Source organism: Amblyomma mixtum, chromosome 9 (assembly GCF_055824585.1).
Source record: "Amblyomma mixtum isolate Tamu chromosome 9, ASM5582458v1, whole genome shotgun sequence".
In the NCBI taxonomy this organism is placed as follows: Eukaryota; Metazoa; Arthropoda; class Arachnida; order Ixodida; family Ixodidae; genus Amblyomma; species Amblyomma mixtum.
In genome coordinates, this window is record NC_143020.1 from 89,300,031 (window position 1) to 89,317,874 (window position 17,844).

The window sequence follows — 17,844 nt, forward strand, 5'->3', positions numbered from 1 at the left end:
GGAGTAATTACTCATTGACGTCCACCATTGACGTCCACGTCAATTACTCATTGACGCTACACCGGAGCGACTGCTCCGGTGTAGCGGTGGTTCTGGGTTCGAACCCCAGACCAGGACGAATTTTTCTTTAACTACGAAGTTTCTGTGAAAGCTGTATAGCTTTCCTTTGTGGCCGTATGGCTGCGCTCGGGTGGACGTCAATGAGTAATTACTCCCTTATTAGAAATCTACTCCACCTTGGGGGATTCCCCTAAAATATTTGGTCAACATTGGCTATTTGTTCCTCACTGTTGCTACTTGAGCTAAGGGCACACTCTTCGTTGCCATCAAGGTGGTCTACAAAGAAGAGTGCACGGGCCAGTGTGTGTGTTTGTGTTGAAAACGGGACAACTGGAGCGTCTGCCATGGGTTAGACGACATTGCCTGTGGTGTGGGGCAGATAGGGGGCTGGGATGTGGGATTGGGGGTGTAGTTGGAGGCGTTGCTTCTTCCCATGTGCTCTCTCTCTCGGACTTCATAGCTTTCATACAACACAAGCATGGCAACGTGTTCGGGGCAAGACGTGCAGCCACGTCACTCAGTCTGGTATTTGCGATGTGAAGTGGTATGGCCATTACAAAAGCGACTGTGACTCAGATGCGGTGTAATATTGTAACTTGCAAACGAAACGTCGGAAACTGCGGTGATCACCATTTGTAAAGCCGTTTTTTTTTTGCAGAAAAGTTAATTTTTTTTGTGAGTTCACGGGTTTTTCGCACTGTTCGATTATTTGTACCATGTTTCAGGGGTCCTGCCAGGTCCGAATAATCAGTCCATGACTTCAGTTCATGTCCTTCAACCCCCCCCCTCCACCGAGGAATGAGTGTGGCTGCAGGCACATTATGTGGCTCGATGACAGGCAGTGCTGTGAAGAGGCCAGCTATAGCCGAGTCCACTCAGTTCAAGGTCCTTGAGAATTCTGTTATGTATGTTCTCGCTCTCCAACACAATGCACGGAGTGCTATGACTATGGTGGTTGCTACGATCTCTTCAGCTGGAATGCTCGAAGAGAGCTTGGTGTTCGACTATCTGCTTGAGATTGTTTAAATTGTACAAGGCTAACACTACCTCAAACGCATTTCAAAACACCACTGGCTATAAAAGAAAGGAACTACTTTGTAACATTGTAAATACTTGTGTACTATTAATACCATTGTTATTATTATTTACTGTGTTGTTTAGCTCAGTGTGCTACTTGTGTTTGCTTCGTTGACTGAATATGTGCGATCTTCAGTTGTCTCTTTGTTCTTACGTTTTGTTTTTTTTTTCTCTGTACAGCTAGGAGTTTCATGATATTTTTACATTACTGCCTCTGTTCTATGCTTTGTGTTTTTACCATTTATTGTTATAATATCATTTATAGTTACTAATGGCTTATAACTAGTTGTCACAGGCTGTACGCTTTGCCTTGTATTGGTTTCCTGGACTTCGTCAAGCTGCGTTAGCAGCTTTTATCCAGGAAACCATCCAGAGATATCTGGTGAATACAGTGAATTGAAATTGAATTGCTACTTGACGTGGTGCTCCACATTTGCATCTCGTGATGTTTTCAAGTTCGTGCCACTCCTGTGACTTCACTGAGCGGTGACTTTGCTTGGCACCCTAAAAGACATTTAAAGATTTAAAGTAACAGTTATTTGTTTTTTTTTTCTCTTTACAGGACTACACGAGTGGAGAGTTGCTCACGGGATACCTGAAGAAGGAGCTGATAGGCGTTCTGCAGAAGCTCATCGGCGACCACCAAGCGGCCAGGAAGGCGGTTACCGACGACGTCATCGCCAAGTTCACGACCCCTAGGCCGCTGAACCTGAAGGGATCGACCTAACGTGTTTCAGCATAGGCTGTACATTCTCTTATTTTTTTTTTATCAAATGTGGGAGCATTTGCATACAGGAGTGAAGACACTCAACGAATTCGAGTTTATGCCAAAGCACAGCAAGCCTCCGTATATTTTCTCGGTGCATTGATTTCTGGTGAATCGGCTGACGGCTGTAAAGGGTTAGAGAATCAGTGAAGTGATACCAACGATCTTTGCTCGTTTCTACGGCTAAGTGCTTGTGTATAGTTCATGTTAGCACTGCCTTTTTTTGTCGACAGCTTACCAGAAGAGATGGAAGTGTCAAATTATTGATGGCACTGTGTTTTTTAAGACGAAATGTGGGTATTTATTATCGATTATGGCTTGATAATAAAAGCACGCTTTTGACGTGCCAAAAATGTTTTTCGTTTGCTTCCTTTGGAGTGTTTACCTCTATGAAAAGCCTTATCTGGTGAGCTGCAGACTCATCCATCTGAACTGAAACCACAGGTACCAACAATGACTGGCAGGTTGTAGTTTGCTGCATTGTGCGATTGTGTTTAATGGAACTAGCGGTTAGACCGTTGATATGCCCAACATGCTATAGCAGACTCATCCATCTGAACTGAAACCACAGGTACCAACAATGACTGGCAGGTTGTAGTTTGCTGCATTGTGCGATTGTGTTTAATGGAACTAGCGGTTAGACCGTTGATATGCCCAACATGCAATAGCAGACTCATCCATCTGAACTGAAGCCACAGATACCAACAATGACTGGCAGGTTGTAGTTTGCTGCATTGTGCGATTGTGTTTAATGGATGGAACTAGCGGTTAGACCGTTGATATGTCCAACATGCAATAGCAGACTCATCCATCTGAACTGAAGCCACAGATACCAACAATGACTGCCAGGTTGTAGTTTGCTGCATTGTGCGGTTGTGTTTAATGGAACTAGCGGTTAGACCGTTGATATGTCCAACATGCAATAGCAGACTCATCCATCTGAACTGAAGCCACAGATACCAACAATGACTGGCAGGTTGTAGTTTGCTGCATTGTGCGATTGTGTTTAATGGAACTAGCGGTTAGACCGTTGATATGCCCAACATGCTATAGCAGACTCATCCATCTGAACTGAAGCCACAGATACCAACAATGACTGGCAGGTTGTAGTTTGCTGCATTGTTCGATTGTGCTTTTTGGAGCTAGCAGTTAGAACATTGATATGTCCAACGTGCAATAGCAGATTATTGGTCGTGTCAAACTTTTTGAAGATCATCCTAACAGATGCGCACTATTTCTACTTAATGTGAACATGCTAGGCTGCAAAATGAGTATCATGTCGGAAGTCCTGTCGACATGCCGAGGCCACTCTGATGGCTAGCGGCATGCTTCATCTCAATACTCGAATGACTTGTGGTGGTGTGGCAAGCTTTTGTGGCTTCGTATCTCGTGCACTGACAGTGCCTTTGAAGATGCAATGGCATGGATTGCTGTGGCCTTGAAGTATGCGGCAGTGCCTTTCGGCTGAAGTCGATTGTCACGGTCACAAAAGTGGCGGTATTACCAGGTCCGACTTTGGGAAGTTGAACCCCACAAATGGTTCAGTCAAATTGGAGATGTGTTCAAGGTGGCTCTTGTTTCACCATGAAGAAGGAGCGTGGTGCCAGAACAGATAGCGCTGTTCACCTCTGCTCCTCGAGCTCTTTGTGCTTGCACCAACTTCTGCGGCATGGGGCCACGCGTTGGCGTGTTCCCTTTAAGAATGACACATACAGTACCTGCCACGTCAGGACTTAAACCCCGCATGCCAACCAACCTGTACCTGACTTTCTTGTTTCCTTTGCTTCCATTGAGAAGTGTATGCTTTTACTAAACAAAGCTAGAAGCTGAATTCTCAGCATTATTTATTTTCAAATGCAGCCTTATTTTGTGATGACGGCCAGCTTGCCACACTGGTCGTCCTTGCGTGAAGTACCTGCTTGAGCGCGGAAAAGTACAAATACGAGCAGCGAGTAGGATGTGCAGGAATTTGCCAAATACCTGGCAAATTCCTGCGCTCTGGCCTTTATTAACTACTACGAACCACTAGAATTGTGAAAAAATAAAAAACGCTATAAAATAATGCATGAAAAATGCAAGATTTCCCGTATTAGGGAAAAATGGCTCGAAATAGGGATTTTTGGGATTAAGTAAAGAAATATTTGGTCCCGGCAAGGAACGTATCACTGGATCGGCGTCAGACCCACTCCGATCAAGCGATGCCACCGGAGGTTGCAGGACCCTGAACGTACTACATGTGTGAAAAGCCGTAGCTGCGTGTGAACGCCACAAGTGTTAGCGGAGGCTTCTCTGGGGGCTGTCTGTCTTCGATTTAAGGAAATTAGATGTCAGCAAAACAGCACAGCACCAGCTTTCGCTGAGTTTAGTGCATTACGCAGTAGTGCGTAAACATTGGCAGTTTTTTGTTTATTTTCAGTCACGTAATTGTTATTTACCTGTATGCTGCAGCGTAAGCGTAGTGCAGTTGTTGCAACACAGGGACCACTGTGGTCACTAAATATTTTATTCTCTGCTGAGTAGATGCCACTCGACGGCAGTACAATGGCTATGTACATATTTCGGGAACACCGCTGTTGACGTTGAGCTGTTTAACAAACAATTGGAGAGAGTGTACTACATGAAAAGAATTTTTGACATTTTCAAGCCTCGTAACCATGGTCGCCTGTGTTTTCGAGCTTTCACCCGAGAGAAGAAACCAACTCTTTCCTTGTACACTCTGGCAGGGGTACAATTCTCATGTTTGAACGGTTGTTTTGCGAGAATTGCGCACTCATTTACCTTGCCTCCCTTAGAGGATGCAGAACGAAAAGTGAACAAACAGCATTGCTTCTTCCAGCAAGGTTTACATCAAGTCCACATATGTAAATAAATGCTTTGCATGTGGTCTCTGTCTTCCTAGTTTCTATAATCTGTTGACTCGCTCACAGGGATGTACCACTGGCCTGTTCGTTCTCAGATTTTGCCATAGGTGTCATTTAGAGTTGGGTTTTGTGTAATACTCCATTTGGATACACCACTTAGTTGTTTCTGTCAGAAAGAATCTGAAGAGCCTACTGTCCGTGACAGTGGCAATGTTAAGCGTTTTATTTTACTAATAGGAACCTTTTTTTTTCCCGTTCCGTCGCAGCTTTCGACGCCTCCAGAGCGGGTGTTCCGCCCAACACCAATAGGTGCGCAGATGCTGCTGTGATTGTTATAACATTTTTTGTTGTTTTGGCATTGCCACGGACAACATGCATTTCCACTTCATTTTGGCCGAAACAGAAGAATACCACATCCAACCCCTAGTTGTGAACGGAACTCTCCGTCAAATGACACACCCGTGTGAAATTTGAGCTCGACTAAGCCAGCGGTAGAGGCTGAAGAAACATTTTTAGCGGTGTGTCTGAGCGACATCACAATCTTTTTACAAGGGGGGTGCATTTCGCTTTTGAAGAAAAAGTAGGAAAAAGCGTCTCGTATTGAACCCCATTTTATGTCTCTTATGCTGTATCCATCCCGAATTTTTAACTCTCTGAAAGAAGCGTAAATATCATTTCACATGGTCATGAAAGATGACAGCACTCACGTTATTAGTGACACCTCTACTTTTATTAGCTCCATGACACCTGTTCTGATTTACTTTTGTTTTCGCATTCTGAGGGAAGAAAAACAGCTAAACTGTGATGGGTACAGCCGTGATATTTACAGGTTGTCAGGGCAATTTCGCTTTTAGTTAGAGGGTGCCATTTTATAGTTAGTGTGTCTTATGGGAAGCAAGCTTAGATGAAAGAAGAACGGAAGTCTGTCACGTAAGTCTTCTCTCTTCTATGTGAAATGCTTACTCTTAATCGAGTCATTGATGATAGGTTGAGGGAACTACAAATGCAAATATTTGTACATATTTTTCTGTGGAAAATGACAGTCTGACTGCGAACTGAGCTGCACAGACCCTATTTCAAATTTTTTTTTCATCGCTTTCAATTGTACTAAGTCAGTTGGTTTAATCTGTGGCCGTCGGAGAGCAACACTTTTTAGCAAGAGCTTAGGGGGACACTTACACAATCCGATACCACAGTGTACACGTGCAACTGGTACTGTACTGACAATGTACCGCATGACGAATGCAATGCACACATATGAGCGCCCTCTCCGCTTGTGGGGATGCTCCACAGCGTGAAATGACTCTGCATCTGGTTCTATGCCGACGGAGTGCTGGACACGTCCACACACGGCGGAGCACAGCTGCCAACTGCCTCCTCGCCCTTTGTGAGCCTCTTCTCATCACGTGATGCGTGACGTCACGCTCCTCTCAGCCAATGGGAATTAGGTGACGTCAGGCGGTCACATTTTTTTTCTCAATGAGGCTTTTATTGCTCTCGCAATAAAAACTTGGACGCATGACTCCGACTGAGCGAGAATTAACATGTGTCACATATTTTATTCTCTTTACTCCTCTCACAGCTAACTCAGGATGGTGAGGTAACAGAACCTTTTTGCTACTATCTAATTTTGCTAAAGCACATAGTCGGAATATTGTTATAGACGGAAGCCGAAGCAAACTTAAAAAGCGACAAGCTTAACAGTCAATGCGTCGACACACATGCCGAGCCGAGTACGTTCGCATTTAAAGCATCGGATCGCGTGCTGCCCATCATGGATGGCAAAGCTCAGCAACGAAGCCACATGAAATTTCTGTAGTCCTCAAAGTGAAGGTATGAGGCTGAGGTAAAAAGTCCTCGATAAAATGGTGCCTAGGTGACGACGCTTGCCTCGGAAACTGTCCACGCGTAGATTTATCGTTTTTACACCATTTAGATACCCGCATTAGTGCAAGACTCTGACCATATTTGTATATTTAATGCTGTCCGTGTTTTCTGACAAAAAGCTTTACTAAGCGTCAGCATTGAGACTGTAAGAGAACGGACACCTAGATGTGCAAACTGCTCTTCCTTAACAACTGACACTACGATGGTTTAAAAGCTCTACAATCATTTCCACTACATTGCGACACTCATATTTTCTACGCTGTCTGCCAGAAACTGCTCGAGTTCTATTGGTTTGTATCCTACTGTTTTATCAGGTGCTCTATATACCAGTAATTATTAATGAACAGGAACATTGCTCTGCGGCTCGTTAAGCATTGTTAGATCAGCAACGAAAAGTAAATAAAGAGTGAAATGAGTGCTGACAGTTCAGTATCTAATCTGCAAGTGCGAAGTGAGGGATTCAGCGACGCGTCGCAGCGAAAATTTCTAACTCGTTGGAACCTCGTCGCTCTAGTCACCTCAAGGACTCAAGCAGGTTTTTGTGCTGTAGCGGCAGGGTTCGCTAGCATTTTCGCTTGCATATGAAAAAGGCTTTACAGTCCAATGCACAGGTGGATCGAGCAAAGACGTCAGTGAAGTCTATTCGGAATGTGGCGCCATCTGAAACCAGCTGCAATTCACAGTGACGAAGTTCAGATCGACTTGCTTGCATTGGTTTCGCATCTAGGCAATAGCTACCAATTTTCATCGTGTTGGTTGCACAGAAGATGAGCGAATTGAGGCATGTGCTTGGCCCCAACTTTTATGATGCAGTTTGTTGCCAAGTGGTAAAGGTGATGAAATGACAAAATTAGCTCCTGCCGACATCCACCTTACAGTTCGACTCTAGAGAGTGTTGAGGGTTATAGCTAGCCAACGCCATGCCCGAGAACACGTGTCTCAATCATTATTAAAGTGAAATTGAGGTCAAATAAATGTTGGCCTATGGGTGCCACATTCTAATCACAGAGACTACTCTAACCGAAAACGCAGCTTTCCTGAGCTAGAAAAGAAAAAAAAAAACAAACGAAATGCACATGTCAGCATCATTGGCCGGTTTTGCAAGTAAAATCCTGCTGACACCAATTTTAGGTCGCGGATCCCAGAGTCTACGCTAATCCGCCATTCACTTTGAAAGCTTGAAAACCCGTCTTTCTCGGTAAAGTCGTCACAAGGTTCGACAGACTGGCGGGGAGGATTTTAATGCGATATCTTTAGAATCAAAACACGAGCTTGATCATGCAATTCGTCCATTGGTTGGAGGAATGTGACGTCAACAGATCCTGAGCATTCCCATTGGCTATAGGGAAGAGCTAGGCGCCGCTATAGTCGGACGCAACTTAAGTCTGCATTGAAGCTCCGCCCACATTCAGCCTCCGCGCGCAGAATTTCTCCACCAAGAATAAGTATATAGACCACTGCTTAAACGTTTCTTCCCAACGGGCCCTGAAACTCCCTTGGGTGTCCTGTAGACGTTCTAAACGTCCGCAGGACGTCTATGGGAGTTTTAATGTTCATTGGGTTGGTACTTAAATAAGAAGCTTATCACAAGAAAAAAATTATGAGCTCTAGAATTTTGATACGGGGATTGTTTTGTTTGATATAGTAAAAAATTGGCTGTGGTTTAGCTCTGGTTAACTTCTTCCTCGCTTCGTTCTTTCGTTGTTGCCTTTCTTTCGCGTTGTTGCTCGCTCCACCAGATGTGCTCTGCTGGGGTAGAGGGAGAGGAGGCGATTCCTCCTCTCCCTTTACCCCAGCGGAGCACATCTGGTGGAGCGAGCGGCGACAGCAGCGGCGTCGACGACGGCGCCATCTGTTGGAGCGCGGCTGCGGCGTTGCTAGGCAACGGTGGCTCAAGGTCATTCGTGGGCCACGGCATACGGCTGAAACGCGACCACGCGACGAACCGAGCTGGCTGGCGTAGTGTTGCTTTCGCAACATCATAAAAAAGCTGTTTTTGCTTACTGTCGCGATTGGCCAGCTGAATAATACAGGACGCCGAGGATCGTGGCCAGGTGTTAGCAACTGCTGTTTTTTTAAGTTGTATCCTACTATAGACCGGAAGTGAGGTAACTTCTGGTAAAGACATCAACAGCTGTTAATGCTATCGCGTTGCCAACGCCTAATGAAATTATGTGTCCTTAATGTGAATTCTTTAAAATCCAATTTTGTCGGAAATAAAAACGTCTTTTGTTGCCTGACCAAAGTCAATATTGTCAGAAAATGCTAGCGAATCAATTTTTACTCAGAACAAAAAATTGAATGGAGTTGCTCTCGGTGTCCCTTTCACGAAACACTTTTTCTCATTATCGGCGATTTTTCGTCTACAGGTGAGCATCAAATGTTTACCTGCAGCAAGTCATCCGGGATGATGCCTGCACAAGTGATGCGACAGGTGGCCACAGTTTAACTCTCCGCACATTGGCTGTTACGTGGTCAGAGACATCGCATTTTTTGTTTCGAACTTTTTTTTATTTACAATGGTGCGTACGGCATCAATAAACGTGAATAATTTCGCGGAATTTGTAAAATTCTTCTCATATAGTTTCGCTTCCGGTTCCAGCATTCGGACGGTGGCTGTGGCGTAATGAGTAAGGTTGAGGTCACGTGAGGCACACAAAAACTGGGATATTGAAGCAACTTGTTACTTGCTCTATTTCCGAGTTCTGAAGCAAGCTGGCGCAAGAGTTTAAGTGAATTAAAACGATAAAGTAATGACTATATCGCTGATTTTATCTGGAACACACGACGTCACCTAACATCGGACGTCATAGACATTATTTGGCTGTTTTAACCAAAACCGAAACTACATTAGAGAAGAAATTTAATAAAAAGATTATTTACTAGGCGCAGAGCAATCGCACGTGATAATTAATATGCTCACTAATATCCTGTGCACCGCACAAAAAGAAAACATACAGTAAAAATCTGGTGTTCCTGCCCAGCCGTTGGCACACTATTACGGAAAGGCAACGAGAGAAACTTTTCAGCGTTTGGTTTTCAGCAAAATAAATATAGAGAAAGCGACGAGCAGCGAAGCAACGTTCTATTGCACCTTTAGTGCCATCTAGGTTTGAAATATCAACGGTTGAGCAGTTCGAGCCACCGCTTACGTGCTAATCCAAACTAATCCAAACTCTTCGTGTCTGATGGGTGGCTGCAAGGGCATTTGTTTTTGTTCATGAAGAGCACGGAGTGAGCTGCCGGTCTAAGTATGTGCTAGCCAGGCTTGCTCATATTACGAACAAGAATGATTAGGAGGCAGCACAGCTGCCCACATACTGTTCTCTGGCGGCAGCTATTTCGGCAGGATTACGTGGTCATTCTATTCACAGCGTTCATGGCATTTACGCAGAAAGTGAAGGGCTAAGTTTTTGCACATTGGCTTCGTGGTCACAGATATTCACTGAAAGCGTAATTCGGGTACTGCATCATGTCTATGTTGGCTATATTGTCACTATATGCTTCTAGTGACTGAAATCTTTCAACAAAAAAAAAAATAAAACGTACGGCTATCAGAAGGTTTCCCTTGTGCCTTTGATGAAACCGTAAGAAATGGTTTGTAATGTTTAAAGTTACCGCGTGTCTTCTACAGGGCAGCAAATGGAATGGCAATGAACCTACTTCACTGACATCCAGATCTGGCATGGTAGTCTGACTCAACGTCGTGTAATTTTAAATGACAATGATTAAAGGACGTTTTTGACAAAACACAACACACTGTCTCTGCAAAGACGCCCGCACAGTGAATAAGGTCCTTTAGTTCACTGTTAGGCCGCACTTTCCAGAAACTGGGTAACAACTCTTGAACACCATTTGCAGGGCGTCGTGATGTGTCCGAAGAAGGTCATTGGGGTTAAGTGTCATTAAGGAATAGAAGCAAAGCCTGCAACAGTCACTATAACCTTTCTCTTACACCTTTCAACAGTGTTCCAAACACTAGCACCATGACCTTGCAGTAGTCTGACATCGGTGCCATGAACGGTCACGTCACACGCTTGAAGTTTCTGCAGGTGTCCTGGAGACTAACCGTCGTGCCCATCGCCAAAATTTTAAGCTGGTGTTAGCTCAGCCAGCTCCTTAAAACGCCACAAGCCAGAGTTGAAGTTGAGACTTCCTCAGTCGCGTGTGCAGACCTCGAGTCGGCGGAACTGAGCGTCGCTACAAACATGATGCATATATTCAGGGCGCTGAAGCGTCCTTGCAGACGGACGACTCCGAAGACACTCTGGGCGATGCATGTACGGCTCGTTGAATGTACAGAAGGACTACACACAGCACAGCACTTTCAAACCGCCGCAAGCTTGACGAACAGTGGCGTTGGTCCAGGAATAGTCTTGATATAACTTGGTGCTTGGACATCGCATAAAATATCCACAGCTTGACTTCCACACATAAACCTCTCGGGTAGACAGTGTCTTCAACGAGCGCCTCTTGACAACATGGCGTCTGCGCCTGCCGTCACAGTACTGCAAGAACGAGGTCTCAAGGCGACGCTATCAGGTGTCTTCTATAAAGTTCCGCAGTTCGCATGAGGTGGCAACAGTGTCTTTTTTGGTGAAACAGTCTCGAGAGTTCTTTTGACCGAGCTCTCTGTAACCACGTCTCAACAACACAACGTCTCTCGTCGCGATGATGTGTGTGGGCACCGCTGTACCAGCGCTTGTCGTCAGACACGCCTCAGCGTTGATGCTCTGGAAGGTGTGGCGTAGTTAAACCCAACGGATTGTCTCCGGTCATACGTGACCATCGCCGAACTTCTCGGACACTATGGCCAGCGGTCCTACGGCGCCGGGCTTGAAGGCGTCCTTCTCTTGAAGCGCCCTGGGCGGTAGAAGCACGGGCGCTCCTCCCCGCTGAGCAGTCTCGTACAGCTGCTTCTGCATGATGGCCAGGGAGACCTTGTTGGCCCTCAACAGATCCGACATGCATATCAGCTCGCCCGTGTGGCCGCGCTCCTCGTCCGAGTCGTAGGTTGAGTCCACGTCCGACTCGGAGTTCGCGGCTGTGTCGTTGGCCGTCTTGCCGGACGACTTGCGGGACGGCTTGACGTCGGTCCGGGCCGCGGCTCTGGCTTGCACGCGCAGTTGAGCTGGCGTGAGGGCGTTGCGCCGGAACCTGCGCATGCGTTGAAATGTTAAATCCTTAACTGTCGCAACTTGTCCCACAGTGCTTTGATAACAGTATTGCTAAATGCAATTAGAATTAAATTTAAATTCAATTGAGGACATGAGGGGGGGGGTCAAGAGATAGGAAGAAAGTAGTGCCGGACAGGAAAAAATGGAAAGTTATGACAATGGCGCTGAAATCAAGAAAAAGTGCAGATGGGCAAGGCATGTAACGTAACAAGCAAACTGATGGTCCCTTAACGGAACCATCAGTAACAGAGTGGATTTCAAGAGAAGGCAAACATACCAGGAGGCCGAGAGGGGGGGGGGGGGGGGGTAGGTGGAGCGGTGTAGGTTAGGCGGGGATAGATTAGTCGCTTCTGCCGCAAGACACAAGATGATTGGAGGTTAGTGGAGGGGGGGACTTCGTCCTGCAGTGGGTTCAGTTAGGATGATTATGAGAATGAATCATAACCTGTATCACTTATGGCCGTTTATGACACTACTCGCTCAGTAGTGTCTTGCGTAAGAACTCTCGCGGAAGGCCTAACGGCGGGACGTAAGATTATCCTTGTTTTTGCACTCCTACCTCGCTCTTCTGGAACCTCCCGTTCAGAGCAGCCCTCGTGGTTTTTCTAATTTCGAAGTGCATTTGGATCCATACTGACCAGACTGCTGCGGCAGTTCCTTGCTTGGGATGTTATATAGGGAGTTGACGCAGGTTTTTGAAACAGAATTAACGGAACAGAAATAAAATATAAAACAAAATTTGGAGATGCTTTATATTTTCAAACCAAAGTGAATATAAAGCAGCACAGTCTTCGTTCTGGTGTCACTATACACTGCAGAAGGAACAGGGGCTGTATTTTATTTTGCCCAAGTCGTTTAGTATGTAGTGGTGGTGATATCAGTTAAATGGTGATGGTTAAAGAATGCAGGATGCGCACCTCGTAGGCTTCTGTCCCGTCTTGCGCCTCAGCCTGCACGAGCAGTCCAGCCTTCGTATGAGCCAGTTGAGGAACTGTTTGATGACGATGGAGGTGACGTTGAAGAGGCTGTATATGCAGCAGCAACCGGCAGACAGGATGACGAAGTTGGCCACGTGGTACCAGCTCGTGACCTGCGAAGGGGAAATACAGAGGAGAAAAAAACAGTTTGCGTGAAGAAAGGACGATCGGTCTGCCAACTTCGCCTAGAGGGATCGAAGGCATAGGAGAAACAATGGTGTAGTTGCGCGTGAACGAGGAACGCTCATCCTACGCCTTGGATCTGCAGTTCCCAATGATTAATACTTGCAGCGCCGAAACTAAATCGACCAAACTAACTGGTCACAGTGCGAGAATTATTGACTTCATGGTACAAAGAGCGTTGCGAGAAGGGTTAGGAATCGCTGACAGAAGACACGAATAAGTTTTTTTATGGTTTCTCGTCTTTAATATGAAAAGTTCGAGCCCTAACTGTATAGTGCGCGTCAGCTTGTATGTGATTTGAATCTAGCATGCCATATCCAAATTATTGGTTCGCCCCGAATGCGATATGTTCTCACCCACTACGCTTTTCTTGCCGATGACTGCTTGTACATGTTCACGCCCTTTTTTATTCTCTTCTTGGAAACAAAAAAAAAAGAAAGAATCTATGAGGCGATAATCTGGAGTGCTTCTAGCAGCTTTGTTCTAGTATTGATTGCTCGAAGAGGCTAGACAATTCGCTCGGAGAGAACTTATGGAAGGAGAGCTCGTTTTTTGTTTATGACATGGTTTATAAAAAAAATAAATTATTGACTACAGGAAGGCTGGTGCGGTCATTTGCGACAAATTCAGTAGAGTATTATGAAACTATACAGCGTGGTTTATGTAGTTAGAGTTTTCGTTTTATGCGATGCAGCCTTTCTTTAACGAAAGCTTGCAAGCAGCCACGCGCCGGACAGGGCGATGATTACCGGCCCATGACTTACTTGGAGTAAGTCAGTGACGGGATAATTCATGCTTTGACCAACGAGCATGTTCTTTCACCGTGATTACTTTTCTAGCTCTCTCTATAGTTGCACGTATTTTCTCGGCTGCCGCTCGGGTGTCTTCGGACGGGTGGTAATTATTGCCTCACCCGCTCCGACGCAGATTACCGATGACTTCGATGCTTGCTGTTGTGAGCTCCGTTGATGGCAATGCCTTTTGCACGCACCGACTTACACGAGCTTTGAGAATAATCTCGTACGAAGTAGGAACACCTAATTATTGCCTTTCAGATTCTCTGGTGCATGCATAATCCAGTGCCGCGAGTCGGACTGGATTTGGCTTCAAATTTCTGTTCTTTGTTGCACCACGAATGAGCGTAAGAGCGTTGCATTCGCATGAACACGTTTGGATTAGCGAAATCCACTCGTCCCTACATATCTAGTGAAGCAGCGCAACGGCACAAGGCCAAGGGAAGAAGAGGACAAACACAGCGCTTTCAAAATGCCATGAAAAAATCCTGTCCACACAAGATAAGACATCGTTTCTTCAATCAGGTTGAAAGACTAACCGATGCAAAATGCCCCCTTCATATTCTGGCGTCAGCAGCAGAAGGGATTTTGAAAAAGCTAAAGGGGGGCAACGCTGTCCCTCTTTCTAAACAAATAAATCTGGCAGTTATACCCTATGTCCATGTTGTGTCCCACAATCTGAAGAGAATAGGTAAAAAGGCTGGAGTTGATGTTTTTTCGGCGCCTGTGAGACTCAGTGGCTTGTGTGCGAGGGTAAATGGCCCGGATAAAAGATCAGAATCTGGTCATGACTGCAAGAAAAACCACAGGACGAAGTACGTGCCATGCCAAGATAACGTGGTGTATTCAGTCCCGTTGACGTGTGGTGGTTCATACATCGGCCAAACGGGCCGTTGTCTAAATGAAAGACTTAGAGAGCATGGAAACAACGTTAAGAATGCGGCCCGCCACATAGGTATTCACTGTCGTGATTGTTCCTGTTTTCCGAAATTCAAAAACAGCCACGTAGTTACCAAACACAATGATAAACTTACTAGAGAGATTATCGAGGCATCTGAAATCATGAAGCTGGGTGCGAATTGTATCAGCACCCCTTCCGTAGCCATTTCGTTGAAAGAGCACAACTATCTGATGTCATATGACCGATGTACACGCGATACAGCTGCATGCGCATAGTGACTGGAATAAAACCTTCCGCTCCTCTCTCTTTCTTTTGTTGTTTTTTTTTTCGAAGGTGCTGAAGTATATATATGCTGATTGCATCCGGAATAAAAAATCAGCGCTGTGTTTGTCCTCTTCTTCCCTTGGCCTTGTGCCGTTGCGCTGCTTCACTAGATATGTCAGACCAACTCGCCCACCAGTTCATGTTGTCCCTACATGTATATACACTCCTCCAAAAAAGAACTAAGGGAATTTTTTTGGGGAGTGTAAATTTTTGCCGCATATTTAACTCTCGCTACCTACTTTCCTTTTACAATCTCTGCGCATCTATTAAGCCGGAGTTTTACTTACTTCGTCTCGAGAAGAAAGACAACTCCAGACAGCCATTGCTATGCTCGTCGAAGAAGTAAAATGCCGGATAAAATGGCGTAGGCCTTTCGTTATCTTTTATTCGAATGAAGGGGAAGTTTTGAGAATACTCTCGGGAGCGTAAATAACTGTCCTAAACTTCACTGCCTTTTCAACAGATCTTGTTTCGCCTGATTGAAAGGACATCGTCGATGGGTGTAAGGCATTGCCCCACTAGCCTAAAAAGCATTTAAATTTCATACATTCATTTATCTGCGCATCTAAATGGTCTCACAAGGAAAGCATTAGATGACAGAATAGGCACTTAAAACGTTCTTGAAGCAACTAAGGAGGAGAACATTACTTGAAAATAGCATTTAGAAAAACGCACTTGTAATGGTTAATTAGAGAAAATGGCATGAGGCGCGAACCGAAGACACTACAAACAATAAAATATTGAGGAAGAAACTAAACAATCCATGCACAATGAAGAAAGATGCATATGTGTAAACAACGATGCTTTCAAAATAGCCAGAGGTTCATATTAGAAGCGCCAGGGGTCAAAATTAGAAACGCCAGTCAAGCAGAAAGAATCGGTAAAGCCTGTAAATGTGCATGCATAGAATAGCTTCAGGCTGATAGCATGTTAGCTAGTGGAAGGAACAGTGGGTAATCGCAGATCGTAGATTATAATTACGTAGAGCGCGTATCATGATCATGAAGAGACACTGGTTAGCATCTTACTATATACAGTGACCAGCTTTTATTTGCACCGTTCAGAGGTTGTGGTACGAACAACGCCTTCGGGAAAGTCGCTAAAGCCTTTCGCAGATTTGACAAATAATGAATTTGTGAATGTGTCATAGCGATTAGAAGCGGACATGGAAGTGAAGGGGAACGGCTGACCCACTCCTTCCTTCTCCCATATCGCAGTACCCTCGGTACGGCGCGTAATGCGTGCTTCTCAGTAAGTGTTACCCTCCTTGAGAAGTCCCATATGTGGAGTGAGCTTCCTGCTGACGTGCTATTAGGGGTTAAGGGTGTGATAAATGCCATCCGCTTCCGCAGAAGACGACGACATCGTACCTGGAGGTCCAGTATCCCTGAGCCGTCGGCCTCGGGCTCGCTGGAGCTCACGTCCTCGTCGTCTTCAGCCGTGACGTTGGTGGCTGCGGACGCTTGGAATGGCATAGCGACGGTGGCCCTCTGTCCGGGAACCAGGTCGCCGAATCCTATGGTTGAGAAGGCGACGAAGCAGAAGTAGAAGGACTCCAGGTATCCCCACTGTTCGGTGCGCGCATACAGCACCGATGCCGAGGCCGACAGCACTGCTGTGGCCAGGAACAGGCACAGCATCACCCAGTACACAGAGGGCTTCCAGTCGTCCAGCCGGTCGTCGAACGACAGCTGGAGGGAGAAACAGTGGCGGCGCGGAGCGTGTGAGATATTAGGAGAGGCGAGAGAGAAAACATTAGGGGTGTAGCTATGTTATGCGTGTGTGACAAAAGTCGCGTTTACATAAATGCGACTGAAGTCAACTACAGTCCACTTTTTGAGGGAAAGCGTAAAGACGTCGAGGAAGAGAGTAGAGGACGAGAAACACCTTTCCTTCTCAAAATCTGCTCTTTCTCTCGAAAAGTAGGCTGAAGACGCATTCTGTCTCATTCATGTAAACGCGGCTATAGGACGGCTTTTCGACATCACCCATTAGTATTGGGTTATTATCATCATCATCCGGGTTATGTCTCTAGCCGCCTTTCAGTTTCACTTTAGTCAGCCTACCTTGTGCGCACGCCGGTCACGCTTGCCTGGAATTTCTTAGCCTAAGTCTCAGTGTCTTTTGTCACTCTGACTGTGTTTATGTTACTTTGGTCCCCACTTCTTACCGTAGCACAGCATTGGTTGTACGCCCTAGGCATTGCATTTGTCGCCTAATTACATTTAACTCTGCTGGGTTCGCCTAGAATGTCAGCAACCTTGGTTTTTGTCTGACAGGCTAGGATGAACTTGCAGCGAGGATTGTTACGAATGCCCTTATCTGCAGTCCACTGAGCAGAAACGTGGTCAATGGAACTTTGGACCAGCTTTAACCGCGACGAATTTGCTATTTCTTTCTCCAGGAATGCGAGAGGGGAGAGAAAGGCTTCAATGTAGGGTAAGTGGATAGGTTGGCCTGATAGGTTTTTCTGCCGCGTACTACTTCAGATACGCGGAAGTGGCGGGGAATAGTAGAGACTGGAGAGGATGCATGCGGGAACACAAACGCGCCAAAGGGGCAGACAAAATGTCTTCCGAGTGAGGTTTATTAGACTTTGGATCTTTGTTTCACATGCGCAGTGCCTGCGCCTACAGGCTGGGAAGAGACAAGAAACCAGTATCGCGTCACGGTCCCGAAAATTTTATAAGACAGCAATTTCTTCGCACTGACACGTGACCAGACACGCCAGAAAGTGTCGTGCACAGAGATCTGCGAGAAGTGAGCATTTACTGATGTCTTATACATGGGGAGTACGGGTGGCGATCCAACACTCAATGGAAGACAAGACCACAAGA

General features: G+C 45.7%; 2 protein-coding genes across 3 annotated transcripts in view; one reads left to right on the forward strand and one right to left on the reverse strand.

Annotated features, from left to right (window-relative positions):
- The window catches only part of TrpRS (Tryptophanyl-tRNA synthetase), a 29,331-nt gene extending 27,071 nt beyond the window's left edge, over window positions 1–2,260 (forward strand). The window contains exon 8 of the mRNA XM_089560777.1: window positions 1,700–2,260. Coding sequence (XP_089416903.1) covers window positions 1,700–1,864 — 165 coding nt within the window. The 3' untranslated portion in view covers window positions 1,865–2,260. The remainder of the gene's footprint in view (window positions 1–1,699) is intronic.
- Window positions 2,261–11,292: 9,032 nt separating this feature from the next.
- LOC149330061 (potassium channel, subfamily K, member 13-like) overlaps window positions 11,293–17,844 on the reverse strand; it is a 345,026-nt gene continuing 338,474 nt past the window's right edge. For both annotated transcript variants that reach the window (XM_089559726.1, XM_089559725.1), the window contains exons 3-5: window positions 16,378–16,698; window positions 12,746–12,918; window positions 11,293–11,808 (exon numbers count right to left, since the gene is read on the reverse strand). In XM_089559726.1, coding sequence (XP_089415852.1) covers window positions 11,427–11,808; window positions 12,746–12,918; window positions 16,378–16,698 — 876 coding nt within the window. In that variant the 3' untranslated portion in view covers window positions 11,293–11,426. The remainder of the gene's footprint in view (window positions 11,809–12,745; window positions 12,919–16,377; window positions 16,699–17,844) is intronic.